Source organism: Equus caballus, chromosome X (genome assembly GCF_041296265.1).
Source record: "Equus caballus isolate H_3958 breed thoroughbred chromosome X, TB-T2T, whole genome shotgun sequence".
Taxonomy (NCBI): domain Eukaryota; kingdom Metazoa; phylum Chordata; class Mammalia; order Perissodactyla; family Equidae; genus Equus; species Equus caballus.
In genome coordinates this window covers 29586177-29605362 of record NC_091715.1, presented here as the reverse complement: position 1 = coordinate 29605362, position 19186 = coordinate 29586177, and the positions used below count along the sequence as shown (strand labels likewise).

At 35.0% G+C, this 19186-nt stretch overlaps 1 protein-coding gene across 1 annotated transcript in view; it reads right to left on the bottom strand.

The window, feature by feature from the left end:
* CFAP47 (cilia and flagella associated protein 47) overlaps nucleotides 1–19186 on the bottom strand; it is a 423229-nt gene that overhangs the window by 316382 nt on the left and 87661 nt on the right. Inside the window, exon 22 of the mRNA XM_023634518.2 lies at nucleotides 14968–15109. Within this exon, the coding sequence (XP_023490286.2) occupies nucleotides 14968–15109 (142 nt within the window). The remainder of the gene's footprint in view (nucleotides 1–14967; nucleotides 15110–19186) is intronic.

The window sequence follows — 19186 nt, the reverse complement described above, 5'->3', positions numbered from 1 at the left end:
TTACCATACTTTTCAACGTGAAACAGTAAAAAATACGTTTTTTCTATTTTTTATATTCCTAGCCAGAAAACAAAATTTCATTTTAAAACATTTCTAGAATACCTTGGTTTATCACATTTATAAAGTTCCAATTTTTCATTTTTAATGTTAATTAATTACAAGTAAAATAGAAAAATTACCCTTGAGACAATCAAAGAATATAAAATATACTAAATATTGAGCTGAGAAAAAAGTAAACAAAGTTAAACTGATCTCCATACTAGAGTTTGACCAATGCACAAGTGAAAAAAAAAATAGAGGAATATAAAAGAAAAAACATGAGAATAAAGGGAAAATATATAGACGGCATACCATATAACATTTCATACATGAAACAAGAAAGCTTTACGGTGAAAACGGCTATTCTATTGAAGATTAGGAATGGCACAATCCATAACAATACACTAGAGAAGATACTACCTCCTGGAAAATCTTACAGTTTTTAATACCAGATTTATTTTTTAAGAGCAATTTTAGATTCACAGAAAAGTTGAGCAGAAAGTGTAGAGAATTCCCAAAGACCCCCTTGCCCTCACACGTGCATAGGTCCCCTCCACTATCAACATCCTCTACCATGGTGGTATATTTGTTACAGTTGATTAACCCACAAGGACACACCATTATAACCCAAGTCCACTGTTACAATTAGGGATCACTTGTGGTGCGGTACACACTATGGGTTTGAACATATGTATAACGACATGTATGCATCATCATAGTATGATACAGAGGAGACTCACCGCTCTAAAAATCCTCTCTCGTCTGCCTATTTATCTTTCTCTCCCCACAATCCTCAGAAACCACTAATCATTTTACTGTCTCCATAGTTTTGCCTTTTCCAGAAAGTCATACAGTTAAAATGATACAGTATGTAGCATTTTGAGATTGGCTTCTTTCACTTAGTAATATACATTTAAAGTCCACGGGATCTGTATCAAGGACTTGATAGCTCATTTGGTTTTAGCACTGAATAATATTCCCCTGTCTGGATGCACCACAGTCTATTTATCCATTCACCACTGAACGGCATTTTGGTTGCTTCCAAGTTTTAGCAATTATTAACAAAGCTGCCATAAACACTCGTGTGCGGGTTTTTGTGTGGACATAAGTTTTCAACTCCTTTGGGAAAATACCAAGGAGCACGATTTCCTGGACCATATGGTAAGAGTATGTTTAGTGTTGTAAGAAACCACCAAATGCCCAACTATCTTCCAACATAGCAGTCTCATTTTATCATTGCTATCAGCAATGCAATCTCACCAGCAATTGCATTCCCATCAGTTTCTGTTGTTCCACATCTTCTCCAGCATTTAGTGTTGTCAGTGTTCTGGATTTTGGCCATTACGATAGGTGTATCGTACTATCTTACTGCTGCTTTAACTTGCATTTCCCTGATGACATATGATGTGGAGGATTTTTTCATATGTTTATTTGCCATCTGTATATCCTCTTTGGTGACGTCTATGTTCAGATCTTTGGCCCATTTTTTAATTGTTTTTTTGCTTATTGTTGAGTTTCTAAGGGTTCTCTGTGTATTTTGGATGGCAATTCCTTATCAGATATGTCTTTTGCAAATATTTATCCCAGCCAGTGGTTTATCTTTTTAGTCTTTTGACAGTGTCTTTTGCAGAGCAAAAGTTTTTAATTTTACTGAAATCCAGTTTATCAATTCTTTCTTTCATGGATCTTGCCTTTGTTCTACCTAAAATGTCATTGTCAAACCCAAGGTCATCTAGATTTCTTCCTAGGATATCTTCTAAGAGTTTCATATTTTTGCATTTTAAATTTAGGTTTATGATCCATTTGGAGTTAATTTGAGTGAAGAGTATAAGGTCTATGTCCAGATTCGTTTTTTTGCTTGTGGATGTCTAGTTGTTCAACATCAATTTTTGAAAACAGCATCTTTTCTGAGTTGTATTGTATCTACTCCTTTGTCAAAGATCAGTTGACTATGTTTATGTGCGTCTATTTCTGGGCTCTCTTTTCTGTTCCATTGACCTATTTGTCTGTATTTTTGCTGATATTAAACTCTCTTGATTACTGTACCTTTGTAGTAAGTCTTGAAATCAGATAGTGTCCGTCCTCCAACTTTGTTCTTCTCTTTCAATAGTGTGTTGGCCATTGTGGGTCTTTGCCCTTTCCATACAAACTTTGAATTAATCTGTCTGTCAATATCCACAAAATAACTTACTGAGATTTTGGTTGGGATTACACTGAGTCTGTAGATCAAGTTGGGAAGAGCTGCCATCTTGAAAATATTGAGTCTTCCTATGCACAGACATGCAACATTGCTCCATTTATTTAATTCTTCTTTGATATCTTTCATTACAGTTTTGTAGTGTTCCTCATATAGATCTCATAAATATTTTCTTAGATTTATACATAAGTATTTCATCTTTTTGGGTGCTACATTGGCACCCAAATACTGTTGACATTAAATAGTATTTTCTACTTAATTTCAAAAAAAGAAAACTAGAAAAGCCACAAATATATGGAGATTAAACAAAATGCTACTGAACAACTACTGGATCAATGAAGAAACCAAAGGAGAAAGCAAACAATACCTGGAGACAAATGAAAATGAAAATCTTACACGCCAAAATTTATGGGATACAGCAAAAGCAGTTCTAAGAGGGAAGTTTACAGCAATACAGGCCTACCTCAACAAACAAGAAAAATCCCAAATAAACAATCTAATAGTGAACATAAAGGAACTGTAAAAAGAAGAACAAACAAAGCCCAAAATCAGTAGAATGAAGGAAATAATAAAAATCAGAGCAGAAATAAATGAAACAGAGACTAAAAATAAAATAGAAAAAAATCAATGAAACTAAGAGCTCGTTATTTGGAAAGATAAATAAAATTGTCAAGCCTTTAGCTAGACTCACCAAGAAAAAAATGAGAGAAGCCTCAAATAAGTAAAATCAGAAATGAAACAGGAGAAATTACAAGGGATACTGCAGAAATACAAAAGATTCTAAGAGAACACAATGAAAAGCTATACACCAACAAACTGGATAATCAAGAAGTGGATAAATTCTTAGAATCATAACCTTCCAAAACTGAATCAAGAAGAAACAGAGAATTTGGATAGACCAATCACCAGTAAGGAGATTGAAACAGTAATCAAAAACCTTCCAAAATTACAAGCCCAGGACCAGACAGCTTCCCTGTTGAATTCTACCAAATATTCAAAGAAGATTAATACCTATCCTTCTCAAACTCCTTCAAAAAATTGAAGAGGAGAGATAGTTTTGTAACTCATTCTATGAGGTCAATATTAACCTGATACCAAAACCAGACAAGGACGACACAAAAAAAGAAAATTACAGGCCAATATCACTGATGAAGATGGATGCAAAAATCCTCAAGAAAATACTAGCAAATAGAATACAACATTACATTAAAAAGATCATGCACCATGATCAAGTGAGATTTATTCCAGGGATGCAGGGATGGTTCAACATCCACAAATAAATCAACGTGATACACCACGTTAACAAAATGAAGAATAAAAATCATATGATCATCTCAACAGAAGCAGAGAAAGCACTTGACAAGATAGAACATCCATTTATGATAAAAACTGAATAAAATGGGTATAAAACGAAAGTACCTCAAGATAATAAAGGCCACATATGACAAACCCACAGCTAATATCATGCTCAATGGAGAAAAACTGAAAGCTATCCCTTTAAGAACAGGAACCAGACAAGGATGTCTACTTTCACCACTCTTATTTAACACAGTATGGGAAATCATATCCAGAGCAATCAGGCAAGAAAAAGAAATAAAAGGGACCCAAATTGGAAGGGAAGAAGTTAAACTGTCACTATTTGAAGATGACATGATTTTATACATAGAATATCCTAAAGAATCCACCAAAAACTATTAGAAATCATAAACGAATATGGTAAATTTGCAGGATACAAAATCAACATACAAAAATCAGTTGCATTCCTATAGACTAACAACAAAGGAGCAGAAAGAGAAGTTAAAAATACAATCCCATTTACAATTGCAACTAAAGGAATAAAATATCTAGGAATAATTTTAACAAAAGAGGTGAAAGACCTATACACTGAAAACTATGAAACATTGTTGAAAGAAACTGAAGAAGACACAATGAAAGGAAAGATATTCCATGCTCTTGGATTGGAACAATTAACAGTTAAAACATCCATACATCCTAAAGCAATCTACTGATTCAATGCAATCTCTATCAAAGTTCCAACCACATATTTCACGGAAATAGAACAAAGAATCCTAAAATTTATATGAAACAACAAAAGATCCTGAATAGCCAAAGGAATCTTGAGGAAAAAAAATAAAGCTGGAGGTATTACACTCCCTGATTTCAAAATATACTACAAAGCTATAGTAACCAAAACAACATGGTACTGGCACAAAAACAGACATTCAGATCAGTGGAACAGAATGAAGAGCTCAGAAATAAACCCACACATCTATGGACAGCTAATTTTCAACAAGGGAGCCAAGAACATACAATGCAGAAAGGAGAGTCTCCTCAATAAATCGTGTTGGGAAAACTGGACAGCCAAATGCAAAAGAATGAAAGTAGACCATTATCTTACACCATACACAAAAATTAACTCAAAATGGATTAAAGACTTGAATGTAAGACTTGAAACCACAAAACTTCTAGAAGAAAGCATAGGTAGTACGGTCTTTGACATCGGTCTTAGCAGCATATTTTCAAATACCATGTATGACAAGGCAAGGGAAACAAAAGAAAAAATAAACAATTGGGACTACATCAAACTAAAAACCTGCACAGCAAAGGAAATCATCAAAAAAATGAAAAGACAACCTAACAATTGGGAGAAGATATTTGCAAACCATATGTCTGATAAGGGGTAATACCCAAAATATATAAAGAACTCATACATCTCAACAACAGAAAAACAAACAACCAAATTAAACAATGGGCAAAAGATCTGAACAGATATTTTTCCAAAGATATACAGATGGCCAACAGGTACATGGAAAGATGTTTAACATCACTAATTATTAGGGAAATGCAAATCAATACTTCAATGAGATATGACCTCACGCCCGTCAGAAATGCTATAATTAACAAGACAAGAAATAACAAGCGTTGGAGAAGTTGTGGAGAAAAGGGAACTCTCATACACTGCTGGTGGGAGTGCAAACTTGTGCAGCCACTATGGAAAACAGTGTGGAGATTCCTTAAAAAATTAAGACTAGAACTAGCATATGATCCAGCTATTCCACTGCTGGTTATTTATCCAAACAACATGAAAATACAAATGCGTAAAGATATATGCATCCCTATGCTCATTGCAGCATTATTCATAATAGCCAAGACTTGGAAACAACCTAAATGCCCATCAAGGGACAAATGGGTAAAGATGATGTGGTATATGTATACAATGGAATACTACTCAACCATAAAAAAAGACGAAATCTTGCCATTTGCAACAACATGGATAGAACTTGAGGGTATTATGTTATGCGAAATAAGTCAGATGGAGAAAGTCAAAGATGGTATGATCTCACTCATGAACAGAAGCTAAAAATAACAACAACAACAAACAAACAGATAGATACAGTGATTAGATTGCTGGTCCCCAGAGGGGAAGCAGGGCTGGAAGAGGGTGAAACGGGTGAGTAGGCACATGTGCGTGGTGAGGGAAGGTAGTCTTTGGGCAGTGAACCTGATGTAGTCAACACAGAAATAAAGATATAATGATGGACACTTGAAATTTATATAATGTTATAAACCAACGTTACCTCAATTTTGTCGATCATTTCAAATAACCAGTTTTTGGTTTCACTGATTTACTCTATTGATTTGTGGTTTCAAATTTCATTGACTTCTGCTCTAATTTTTATTATTTCTTTTCTTCTGCTTTCTTTGGATTTAATTTGATCTTTTTCTAGTTTCTTAAGGTGGAAGCTTAGATTATTGATTTTAGATTTCTTCTTTCCTAACAGATATAGTCAATGTTATAAATTTCCTCTAAGCACTCTTTCATTTCATCCATCACATTTTGGTAAGTTGTGTTTTTGTTTTCACTTAGTTCAAAATCTTTTTAAATTTCTCTTGAGATTTCTTCATTGATCCATGTGTTATTAAAAAGCATGCTGTTAAATCTCCAAGTATTTTGGGATTTTCCAGCTCTCTCTCTGTTATTGATAGTTTCTAGTTTAATTTCACTGTGATGTGAGAGCACACATTATATGATTTCTATTCTTTTAAATGTGTTAAAGTGAGTTTTATGGCCCAGAAAGTGGTGTATCTTGGTGTGTTCCATGTGAGAAAAATGTGTATTCTGCTGTTTTTGGATGAAGTAGTCTATAGATGTTCATAATATACAGTTGATAGATGGTTTTGATGAGTTCAACTATGTCCATACTGATTGTTACCTGCTGGACCTGTCCATTTCTGATAGAGGGGTGTTGAACTCTCCAGCTGTAACAGTGAATTAATCTATTTCTCCCTGTAGTTCTATCAGTTTATGCCTGACATGTTTTGATGCTTTGTTGTTAGATGCAAGCATGTTGAGGATTGTTATGTCTTCTTGGAGTAGTGACCTCTCTATCATAATGTAATGCCCTTCTTTATCCCTGATATCTTTCTTCGGTCTGAAGTCTGCTCTGTTTCAAATTAATATAGCTGCTCCTGTTTTCTTTTGATATGTGTTAGCACTGTATTTGTTTCTCCATCCACTTATTTTTAATCTATATGTGTTTATACTTAAAGTGGGTTTCTTGTAAACAACATACAGTTGTTTTTGACCCACTCTGACAAGCTCTTTTAATTGGTGCATTTAGACCACTGACATTAAAGTGATTACTGATATAGCTGGATTAATATTTATCATATTTATTACTGTTTTCTATTTGTTGCCCTTGTTCTTTGTTCCTATTTTTTTCCCACTCTTTTCTGTCTTTTTGGTTTTGAGTGTTCCACTTTTCTCCTCTCTTAGCATTTCTATTACACTTTTTTTTTTACCCTTTTTAGTGATTGCTCTAGATCTTGCAATATATATTTACAACTAATCCAACTCCACTTTCAAGTCACACTGTACCACTCCATGGGTAGTGCGAAGGCCTTATAATAACAGAAGACTTCAAATTCTTCCCTGCCACACTTTGTTTCATGGTCATTAATTTCACTTACATATAAGCATACATTAGTATATATATATGAATACACTTGCTATTATTACATTGAACAAAGTTAAATGTTAGAGCAGTTAAGAATAAGAAAAATAAAAGTCTTTATTTTACTTTCATTTATTTTGTCTCCAACGCTCTTCCTTTCTTTGTGCAGACCCAAGTTTCCCAAGTGTATCATTTTCCTTCTCCCTAAAGAACTTCTTTTAATATTTCCTGCAGGTCTACTGACAACAAATCCCCTCAATTTTTGTTTTTCTGAGAAAGTCTTTATTTCTCCTTTACTTTTGAAGTATAATTTCAAGGTACAGAATTCTAAGTTGGTGTTTTTCTGTCTCTCAGCATTATATATTCCACTCCATTCTCTTCTTGCTTGCATGGTTTCTGAGGATAAGTCAGATGTAATTCTTATCTTTGCTCCACTACAGGTGAGGTGTTTTTTAACTCTGGACTATTTCAGGATTTTTTTCTAATCTTTGATTTTCTGTAGTTTGAAAATGATACGCCTAGGTGTAGTTTCTTTGGCACTCGTCCTGCTTGGTATTCCCTGAACTTCTTAGATCTGTAGTTTGGTGTCTGACATTAATTTGGGGGAAAATCTCAGTCATTATTGTTTCAAATATTTCTTCTGTTCCTTTCTCCTTCTTCTCCTTCTGGTATTCCTATTATGCATATGTCACACATCTTGTAGGTGTCCCACAGTTCTTGGATAGTCTATTCATTTTTTTCAGTCTTATCTTGGCTTTTTTTTTGAGGTTTCTATTGAGATATCCTCAAGCTCAGAGATTCTTTCCTCAGCCGTGTCCAGCATGTCCAGTCTACTAATATCCCATCAAAGACATTCTTCATTTCTGTTCCAGTATTTTTAACCTCTAGCATTTTTTTAAGATCTTTCCTAGAATTTCCATCTTTCTGCTTACATTGCCCATCTGTTCTTTCATGCCGTCTACTTCATCCATTAGAGCCCTAAGCATATTAATCATAGCTGTTTCAAATTCCCAATGTGATAATTCCAACACCCATGCCATATCTGAGTATGATTTTGATGCTGATTCTGTCTTTTCCAGCTGTGCTTTTCACCTTTCAGTATGTCTTGTAATTTTTTCTCAACACCTGGACATGATGTACTGGGCAAAAGGAACTGCTATAACTAGACCTTTAGTAATGTGCTGGTAAAGTGTGGGGGGAGGGGAACATTTTATAATCCTGTGATTAGATCTCAGTCTTTTAGTAAGCCTGTGTCTCTAGACTACGAACTTCACTATGAACTTCTCAGTATCCCCCACCCCCAATTTCGGACTGGATGGCTAGAATGGACTGGAGTTAGTTATTTCTCTTCTCCCACATAGAAGGTTTTTTTTTTTTTGAGGAAGATTAGCCCTGAGCTAACTACTGCCAGTCCTCCTCTTTTTGCTGAGGAAGCCTGGCCCTGAGCTAATATCCGTGCCCATCTTCCTCTACTTTATATGTGGGATGCCTACCACAGCATGGTGTGCCAAGCGGTGCCATGTCCACATCAGGGATCTGAACCGGCGAACCCCGGGCCGCCGAGAAGTGGAACCTGCTAACTTAACTGCTGTGCCACCAGGCTGGCCCCCCCCACATACAAGGTTAGAGAGAACTGAAGATGGATATTTCCCTTCTCCAAGGTCAGTTAGGCTCTGATTAAACCCCAGCAGGACAGGATCTGGTTAAATAATTTCTCCTGAAGACAAACCTTTTTAAGCAGAACAGAATGCTCTGGCACATTTCAAAATGATTCCTTTTCCCTCCCCCTGCCAAAATCACAAGGGGGATTTTTCTTTGATATTCACTGAGAGAACCAGGTCAAGCTTCTGGAGGTAAAATTCAAACAAGTTTTGGGGCCCTTCATGACTGGGTCCCCCTGGAGATTTTCTCTCTCAGATTTGTCCAGGCTGAGCCTCCGGCAATCGATCAATTACAGTCCAGGGCTCCTTACCCAGGCAGTGACACCTGCAGTGGCTTCTGCTTATGGGTTTCTGTTCCATCACTGTAATTTGTGATTCTCTGTATTCACCTATCAGTCTCTCCAATTTCGAGGGCAGCAGTTTGCCCTGTGACCTCACTTCTCTTATATATCTAAGAAGATTTGTTGATCTTTCAGTTTTTTCAGTTTTTTTACTTGTTGTTAGGATGGACTGGTGACTTCCAAGCTTCTTACATGCTGCACCAGAAACCAAAATTCAAAACCTATACTTTTTGAAATTTACCTTGGAGCCCTTTGTAATCTTTAACAAAAACTCAAGAGTCTTACAAGCTTTGGGAAATATAAGTACCTGGAAAGAAACTAATTTCTGACCTTAAAGATTCATATCATATCCTTTTATTATACCACTGGAGTTAATGGATGCTTTAGGAGGGCATCAGGACACGTGGGATAGGAGAAATGCGTAGCTAGTGTTCCTCGTTGTGTCACTCCCAAAACTTGTCATAAGAAATCCCAGAAAAGAAGATGCTATGGCACGTATGCAGAAAGTGGCATATCTAAGATGGTCTGCCCATTCGAAAACTGGAAATTTGGGATAATCAGTGAAAATAATAGATTTTAAAACATTAAAAAAACATTAAAAGCATTATTTTGGCATGTTACTTTACCATTTAGAGATTTCTATTTCATTTATAGAAAGAAGTTACATTCTCCCCAACACAGATTGTTAGAGAACCATTTTCTGGAGAAACTGAACTGCCCAAGATTAAAGTCTTACAGACTAACATTTTGGTTCCCCTGAATTAAAACATTTATTGGCTACAGATGGTCAGGCAATGATACGATAGTGGGTGCTGAAACCAGCATCGTGAGACTCACTAATAAACATGAGAGAATACGCAAGCGTCAACAAACACTTAAGGAACTCCTCAACATGAAGGAGACAGATATAAGGGAAAAATAATTCAGCAAAAATTGAGACAATGTAGTCATATAAGAAAATTTCAAAGAAATTATCATAGTATAATTAGAGGTAAAAAGTATTGTTTTCATTTTAAAAGTCTATAAGTAAAGAAATGATCAGAAAAAAGTTAAGAACTCTTGTTAGTTTAATACTGTCAAAATAATTTTTTAAGACATAAAAAAGTCAAGTAAGAAAAATATCCTGGGAAGTACAACAAAAAGATGAGGAAAAGGACAATAAATGAGAATATATAAGACAACAAAAATATACATAATATATATAAAATATATATATACCATATAATCCAGCAGGTACAAAGTCCAACCAATAGGAGTCTGAGAGAGAGAAACATAGAAAATGGTGGGAAGGGACTTTTCAAGGAAATAATTTATGAAAATTTTATAGAACTGTAGGACATGAGTTTCCAGACTGAAAGAGTCCACAAGAACTTAGGACAATGGCAAAAATGAAAGATTCACACCAAAATCATCAGCATGAAGTAATGGAGTACCAGGGATAAAGAGAAGTTTCTAAAAGCTTCTAAAGGGGAAACACTGGGCCATATATAATGGATGGGAAAGAAGAATGGCATCAGACTTCTAAATGCAACAATGGAATTTAGAAGATAATGATAATACCTCCAAAATTTTGAAAGAAAATTTTCTCAATCTAGAATTCCATATTCAACCAAACTATTGTTCCAGTGTAGGAGGAAAAACAAATTTCCATGCTGTCAGACATGGAAATTCTCAAAAACTAACTCCCTTGCACACTTTCTTCAGAAGCTCCTGGAAGATGTAATGTACCAAAATAATGAAGTAAACCAAGAAATAGGAAGGCAAGGGATTGAAGAAACAGGAGATTCAGAAAAGAACAGAAAAGAATCAAAAGGAATGCCCACAATTACAGCGAAGGGAAGTCTCCGACAAAAGTTCTCTCATGGACAAAGAAAGCATCTAGTCCACGGTGGAGCAGGAGACTGACGTGCTCTAGGAGAGCTGCTTCAAGAGAATCAGAAGACAGGACATATTATCTGACAGGCTAGACTATATGCAACATTGTCTTGACAAGTATATTATAGAGCTTTATGGCATGGGAGGATTTAGTCAAATATCTAATGACAATTAAGTAATTATTAACTCCACCAAAAACCAAAAAGTTGAAAGAAAGGAACTAAAACAATGATGCATGATACACCACTTCGTCAACAAGCAACAACATATTGTCATAATAATTAAATCTCTGATAAAAATTTTAATTGAAATTTAAGGTATAATTATATCAGGAAAATGGATAAGAAGAATTAGAGTTTCAAGTGAGTGAAGGTGCTTGTCATTAAATAAGTGTTTTCATTAGATAATTAACGAGGAAACGAGGAAAGTCATTGCCTCTGGGCACAGGATAAGCCTTGAGGAGGAGAGAGAGAATGGATTACAATTCTGGGTTAGCACTATATTTCTTTTTTTATTTTTGCTTTTTCTCCCCAAAGCCCCCTGGTACACAGTTGTGTATTTTTAGTTGTGGGCCCTTCTAGTTGTGACATGTGGGACACTGCCTCAGCATGGCCTGAGGAGTGGTGCCATGTCCGCGCCCAGGATTCAAACCAGGGAAACCCTGGGCCACCACAATGGGAGCACATGAACTTAACCACTCAGCCATGGGGCCGGCCCCTGGGTTAGCACTATTTTAATTTGAAAATGAATGCATGTAATTTGGGAGTAAAGAGACAACAGCAGGCTTGTGAGCCTCCTACTGAGACATCATCCTCCTACTGAGGTGATGGCTGAGGGAATAATGGAGTTGACAAGATCTCCTTGTAAACATAAAAATGGTATTAACCAGTGAACTTATACAAAGAAGGTCCTTGACATACATTATCTGTCCGTATGGCCAACCAAAAATATCTGAAATTTATGGATTTATGGGGCATTGATGGTAGGAGAATGGGAATTCATCACAGGCATTTCCCATCTGTGTAATATTAAAGGGTACAAAAATGGCAACTCCAAACAAAAACGTCATCCTTTGAGAAGAAGGTTTCTAAAAACGTCATTCGAAAGTCATCTGTTAATTCAAAACCAAAACACATCCTAGGGAGGAAGAAAGGGACAATTTGGAAGCTGTGTCTCATGGATGCCAACTTCAACAGGAAGAAATGTTACATCTCTGCCTGAGTTTACTTGTATCATTGGAATCTTTAGGAAACTTCGGTGTTGGTAAGTTATATAACTGTCTGCTTTGACATTTTAACCCTTTGTGGAAATACAATCATATTTTTTAGAAACTAAGTATAATAATTGTTGAACCATAAAAATTTTAAACTATTAAAAATACAAAAAAAAAAAACCCACGATTACATATCTATCAATCTTGTAGATGGGGAAGATGAGCTAACTGAAACCAGTAAACAGTAATGATTAGGTAGATAGTAACTAAAGATTTTTTGTTTTTTTGCAATTTATGATAATAGTTTTTAGTTGTTACCCACCCATTGTTAACTGTGCCATTTAGGCAATATGCTACCCGACTTCCACTAGGTTCCTCTACATAATGTCTCCCTGGAACCTGGGTCACCATGGAAATGGGTTTTTGAGCTGTTTTTCAGGAATTAGGATCCCTTTGTCCAGTTCAGGCTAGCTGAGACCACCAACCCATCCACCCGGCCCACATAGTTGTCCGATAAGTGATCTTTTGACATCAAGAGGCTAAAAACTCCACCCTCAGATCATGCTAAGGCCACCATTTTGTGAACATTCGTCCTATGAAGAGGCGTGGAGTCTGACTACACCTGCGCAGATCATCGATTACCTCACCTGCCCTCACCTCCACTCATCCATCTCCATACTTCAGACCACCTTGCCCCCTACCCCATAAACAGCCCTGAGTTCCCATTTTTGGGGAAGCAGATTTGAAACTCATTCTTCCACTTCCTCACTTGGCTGCCTTGTGATTAAAACCCTCTCTCTGCTACAATCTCATCATCTCGGTGTTCGGCTTTCTGGGCGATGGGCAAAAACAAATCTGGTTCGGTAACATAATCTTTAAAGGAATGTTAGAAATCACAGAGGAAATGATAGCTAGATTTCACTATAAAATTATTTTAAAAGTCTATTGAAAAATGAATAAAACTAGAGACAAACAACAAATCTTAGAAAACATTCACAGTAAATATGAAAAAAATAATATAAATAAAGAGACTACTGACACCTATCAGACAAATACAAAGTTCAGTGATAAAGGCAAAGTTCATGAACAGATTATTTATATAAGAAATATATAGTTAATAGCAAAGATAGAAAATTTTAATCCCCGTGAGCAATGAAAGAGATGAAAATTGAAATGATGTATTTTTAATCACATAGAAAGATATCCGATTTCTTTAATTCAGTGCTGGTTAGAATTTACACTGGAGGAGAGTAAAACAGCAGAACTCTTTACAAAAGCCCTTTTACAAAATCCATCAAGAGCTTTGACATGTACAGACGTTAGAAGGAACGCAGCCAATTCAGAGAATCTCACTTTCAAAAAAATCAAATTAGAGAAAAAGTATTAGACACAAAAATGTTCACTATTGCAATATTTATATTAACAAGAAAATAAAGGAAACAATCTAGATGCTTACGACTATACTTCAGTAATCTATAAGACACACTTACCGATTAAATATTCTGCAATAGTTATCAGTGCTAATTTATAATATTAATAAGCGTCTATAACATCCAAATAAAAGTTTCTATTAAGAGTGAACAGATTAATATAATATAGGCAATAAGATCACAAATACATTAAAAAGTAAACTAATAAAAGCAAATTATATAAAAAAAGAGAAAGATGCAAAAATATTAACAATAGCATGTTCCTAATATTCACATTCCAGATGATGTTTTCTGTGTTTCTATATTTTCCAATTTCCCTTAATGATGATATATTAATTTTTAATTTTCAAATAAGTAAATTTTATTTTATTTTTCAAGAAAGTAATTTACCTAACTCAGAAAACAAAATTAGACAATGATTATTTTCTTTCCCTAAGAAGATATCTGAAAACAAGGGAGAAAACTCTAACTTCCTGGAGCGTCCCTACCAGCTGTGGAATTCCTAATTCTGTATTTTAAATGAGAGTGAAATAAATCTCTACATTGAAGATGCTACTTTAATAAAGCTTCTCTTACTAGGTGCCAGGTGCAATTATTAACTGATCACTATTTTATTATTAATGACAACAATGTGAGAAGTATAAAAACAAAATATAGTATAATATAGTATAGACTAGACTCAACTTTTCATGAAAAATATTTAAGCACATATAAGAAAATGCTAAGCCAAAGATGTCAAAAGCACGGTTTGCAGAGTGCATCAGTTTTATACTTTAATATTTAGAGAAAGCGAGTAAATATTTAGCAAATAATTCAAAATTTTAATATACTTATCCCTTTTTACATGTACTTAGTCATTTAGTAATCCACCCCTTTGGGGGAAAAAAAATTTCCTAAATAAAATTTCATCCTTTCATTTTATATCTAATGTATTTTATTTTAATAATTTACATTTTGATATAATCATTTAAAAACTTCCCACACAATAAATACAGTACTAAACTGACCTTTGTTTTTAATCATATCCTATTTTTTTAAGCAAGGGTCACTTATCTGAGATTATATCCATGCCGTTTATCAAAATTCAATCTCAAAGACTCACAATTTAAGTGACACACAGGAACAATATCATGATCTTACTTTCTAATATTTCTATTTTAAAAAAATAAATATCATATTCTGCTTTTTTAAATTTTTGTTGCTTAAGTGTAAATATTTGGTTTATGTACATCAAATGAATGTTTCGTATTACATACCAGCAGCTTGAACATAACACGGTCGAATAAGTGGTACCGTCTTTGGAATCATAGGAGAATTTGACAAACAATACTGAGTGTAAAGTTTTGAAGCCTCGAAGAAATTAATTCGAACTTGAATGCTAAAGTCATGAGTTGCCACCTGACAGAGAAAAAATACATTACACGTGTGACTATTTTTGCTATAATACATTTGTGATATAATTTTTTATTGGATATTTTTAAAGTGTACAACTTGATGACTTGATATATATATACATAATGAAATAACACAACACTCAAGCTAATTAACATATCCATCACCTCACAGAGTTACTTTTTTCTTTTTTTTTATGGTGGGAACACTTAGGATATTCTCTTAGCAAATTTCAAGTATAAACTACACTGTTGTTACCAGAACTACCATATTATCCAGCAATCTCACTTCTGGGTATTTATCCAAAGGAAATGAAATGAGGATCTCGAAGAGATACTCACACTCCTATGTTCATTGCAGTATTATTCACAATAGTCAAGATATGGAAAGAACCTGTCTACCAAAGGATGAATAAAGAAAATGTGGTATACACATACAATGGAATATTTTTCAGCTTTAAAAACAGAAGTACATCTCGCCACTTGCAACAACATGGATGGACCTGAAGGACATTATGGTAAGTGAAATAAACCAGACACAGAAAGACAAACAATGTATGATACCTCACTTACGTGTGGAATCTAAATCTAAAATAGTCAAACTCATAGGAGCAGAGCATAGAATAGTGGCTACCAGGGGCTGGGAGGAGGGAGATATGGGGACATGTTGGTTAAGGGGTACAAAGTTTTAGCTATGTAAGATGAATAAATTCTGGAGATCTAATGAGATATCATGGATTGAGTCAAACAGTTAGTAAAAGACAGTTTCAAAAAGAAAATTATCTTGTGACATTGAAAGTACATTTTTTTCAAAATAAGATGGCTCATTTTTCATGAGTTCCAAAAGAATTCTTAAAAATAAATAAATAAATTTAAAAAATAATTCTTATTAATTCAAAATGGACCAAAGACCTAAATATAAAATCTAAAACTTTGTAGAAGAAAATATGGGAAAAAAATCTTTGTGATCCTTGGTTAGGCAAAGACTTCTTAAATGCAATAATCCCAAAAGAACAAACGATTAAATTGTGCTTTATCAAAACTAAAAACATTTGTTTTGACAATGTTAAGAAAATCAAATTACAATCCAAAACATATTTCTAACAAAAAAATTCCAACTTGTACCCAAAAGATATAAAGGACACACAAAGATCAGTTAAAAAATAAAGTATCTAATGAAAACCTAGGTAAAAGATTTGAAAAGTCAATTCAGAAAAGAAAATACGCTTATGACATATTGCCACATGAAAGGATGTTTAACATCATCAGATATTAGGGAAATGCCAATTGAAAGCACAGGAGATAACATTTCGCACCTATCGCAACAGCTTAAACAAAAATGACCTTATCAAGTGCTGGTAAAAACATGAGGACTTAATACATTCACACATTGCTGATAGGATGCAGTATATTATAGTCATTTTGGAAAACAGTTTTCCAGTTTCTTAGAAAATTAAATATATATTTAACATAAGGCCCAGAACTCAGAACTTCGAGTGTTTACCAAAGAGAAATGGAAACTTATTCGTACAAAAATCTGCATGCAAATGTTTATAGTAGCCTTATTCATAACTGCCAAAACCTGAAAACAAGCCAAATTCTCTCCAAATGGTGAATGGATAACAAAGTTTAGTCAATCTATATAACAGAATACTTTTCCACAATAAAGTAGAATGAACTACTGTTACACATAATAATATGGGTGAATTTTAAATGCATTATTCTAAATGAGAGAAACCAGATTGAAAAGGCAAGCTACCTTATGATTTCATTTACGTAATATATAAGTGAAAAGGCAAAATTATACAAACAAAATGAGATCAGTGTTTGCCATGAACTGGAGGTGGGAGACAAGTTGACTGCAAATACGCACAAGAACAATTTAGGGGAGGTGAAGGAACTGTTCTCTATATTGATTTTTATATTTGCTATACAACTGCATAAAGAAAAGAAGTTAAAGCTAATCCCTTAGCTCTGATTTTTATACATCTGGCTTCAAAATCTAAAACAGATTAACAATATAGGCAGCTAGTCAGATGAGTCATAGAAGAATGAACACTTAGAGCTTCATAGCACCGTGGCAATTATATAGCGTTAGCCCTTCTCTTTAAAATGAAGACACTGTGCTCCAGCCTTGATAAAAACACAAGTGCGCATCAAGGAGAAGAAAAAGAACCAATCTCGATGTTTAGGGCCCACACCTCAATGAAAGGAGAGACTGACATCAGCCAAATGGTGGACAATCAGTTCCAAATGCCCATCCCTCCACAGAAACATTGAAAAGTAAGCAAAAGCTGTCAGGAGCAACTTTGAACTCTGGAAAATAGTCAAAGGTTTACAGCAAAGAAGTGAACACTGAATCAAGAAAAAGACAACTTAAAAAACAGTAGGATAGCTTTGTGGCATTTTTACTTGCCCTTGTGCCTCTCCCTTCCAGACACAGTGGAGGTCTTAAAGACGGCAGCCTGCATCCCGGTAACTGGGTTTGGATGGAAAAGAGCAGATCTTATTCACAAATCATTGTATTTGTGTGTTCTAACCTGTCTGGGGCTACCTGAAGGACTGATGCAAGGTGCCTGTCTTTCTTTAACCTGATCTCAAACTCACTCAGGTCAGAAAAGCAGTAGACATTGCTCAAAAATATTGTCAGGCAAACCAAAAACTTGGAGCCACGTGAGACAAAAGATTACGGTTGAAACATGCAAGCACAGCTTAAAACCTGGAAAGAAAAGCTGGAGAGAGAGTTTCTTTGGGAAATTAGAGCATTCAAAAGCACCCATGTGTACTGGGGCATTCAGGAAGCCACAAGCATGCCCAGGGAAGGACATGTGCTCAGGAAAGACCTGAGAAGACTAAGCTATCACCTTTGTCTGATCTCTAGGCTAAGTGCAATCAGGAAATAAAGGCTGGAATAGAGTTATAAATGGCCTGGCTAACTGCTGAATAAGAGAACTGGCACAGAGTCAATCCATAAGGAAATCTCTATCAAAACATTAGCTGAACATAAGCTAAAGGAACAGAGACTTCAGGGACCACACACAGCAAGGGCTTTGCAAAACATAATTTGGAAAAGTCACTAACCAAATGAATGACTGCAGCCTTCAACAATCAAGAACAGTAAATCTTGGGAAAAGGAGAGAAAATTTGATTTCCAGAGTTACCACATTACAATGTTCAAATATCCAGTTCTCAACAAAAAATCACTTTGCATACAAAGAAACAAGCAAGCACGGCCCATTCAAAGGAAAAAATAAAATGACAGAAGCCATCCCAGAGGAAGCCCAGGCAATAAACTTACGAGACAAATACTTTAAATTCACTGTCTTAAATACGCTCATAGAGCTAAAGGAAAATATAGAAAAAGAAAAAAGGAAAACAAGAAAATGATGTATGAAAAATGAGAATATCAACAGAGACAGAAATAATAAAAATAAATGAAACCAAAAGTTGGTTCTCTGAAAAGATAAAAAAGAAAAAAAGGACAAAACTTCAAGCCAGATGGAAAAAGGAAAAAAATCTAAGACATGAATAACTAAAATAAAAAATGAATATTGGACATTCCTTAAAACCATACAAAAAAAAGGATTCAAAGAGAATTTTATCAACCATTGTGTACCACTAAAGTAAATAATCTAGATGAAACTGACAGATTCATAGGAAAACAAAAATTACCAAAACTGACTCAAGAAGAAATAAAAAATATGAACAGACCTACAGAAGTGCAGGATGAATCAATAAGACTTCCCAACAGCACAACTTCATGAACGGAAGGCTCCACTAGTGAATCCTACCAAACGTTTAAAGAATTAATACTATACTTCTCAAAATCTTCCAAAAGAAGAAGAGGAGGGAAAACTTCCTAACTTATTATATAAGGTCAGCGTATCTTGATATCAAAGATAGATGAAGACATTACTTTGCACAGGGAACCTCCATGGGTCCCCCAGGCTGTGACTTGCTCTCAACTAACAGTCCCAAAAGTCAGGCTGGCGCATGTGGCCAGGGCAGAGAGCCAGGCTGCCTGAGCATGGCAGGGGCACCTCCGTGGAGTGGAGCATATTATAAGCATTATACACCATGACCA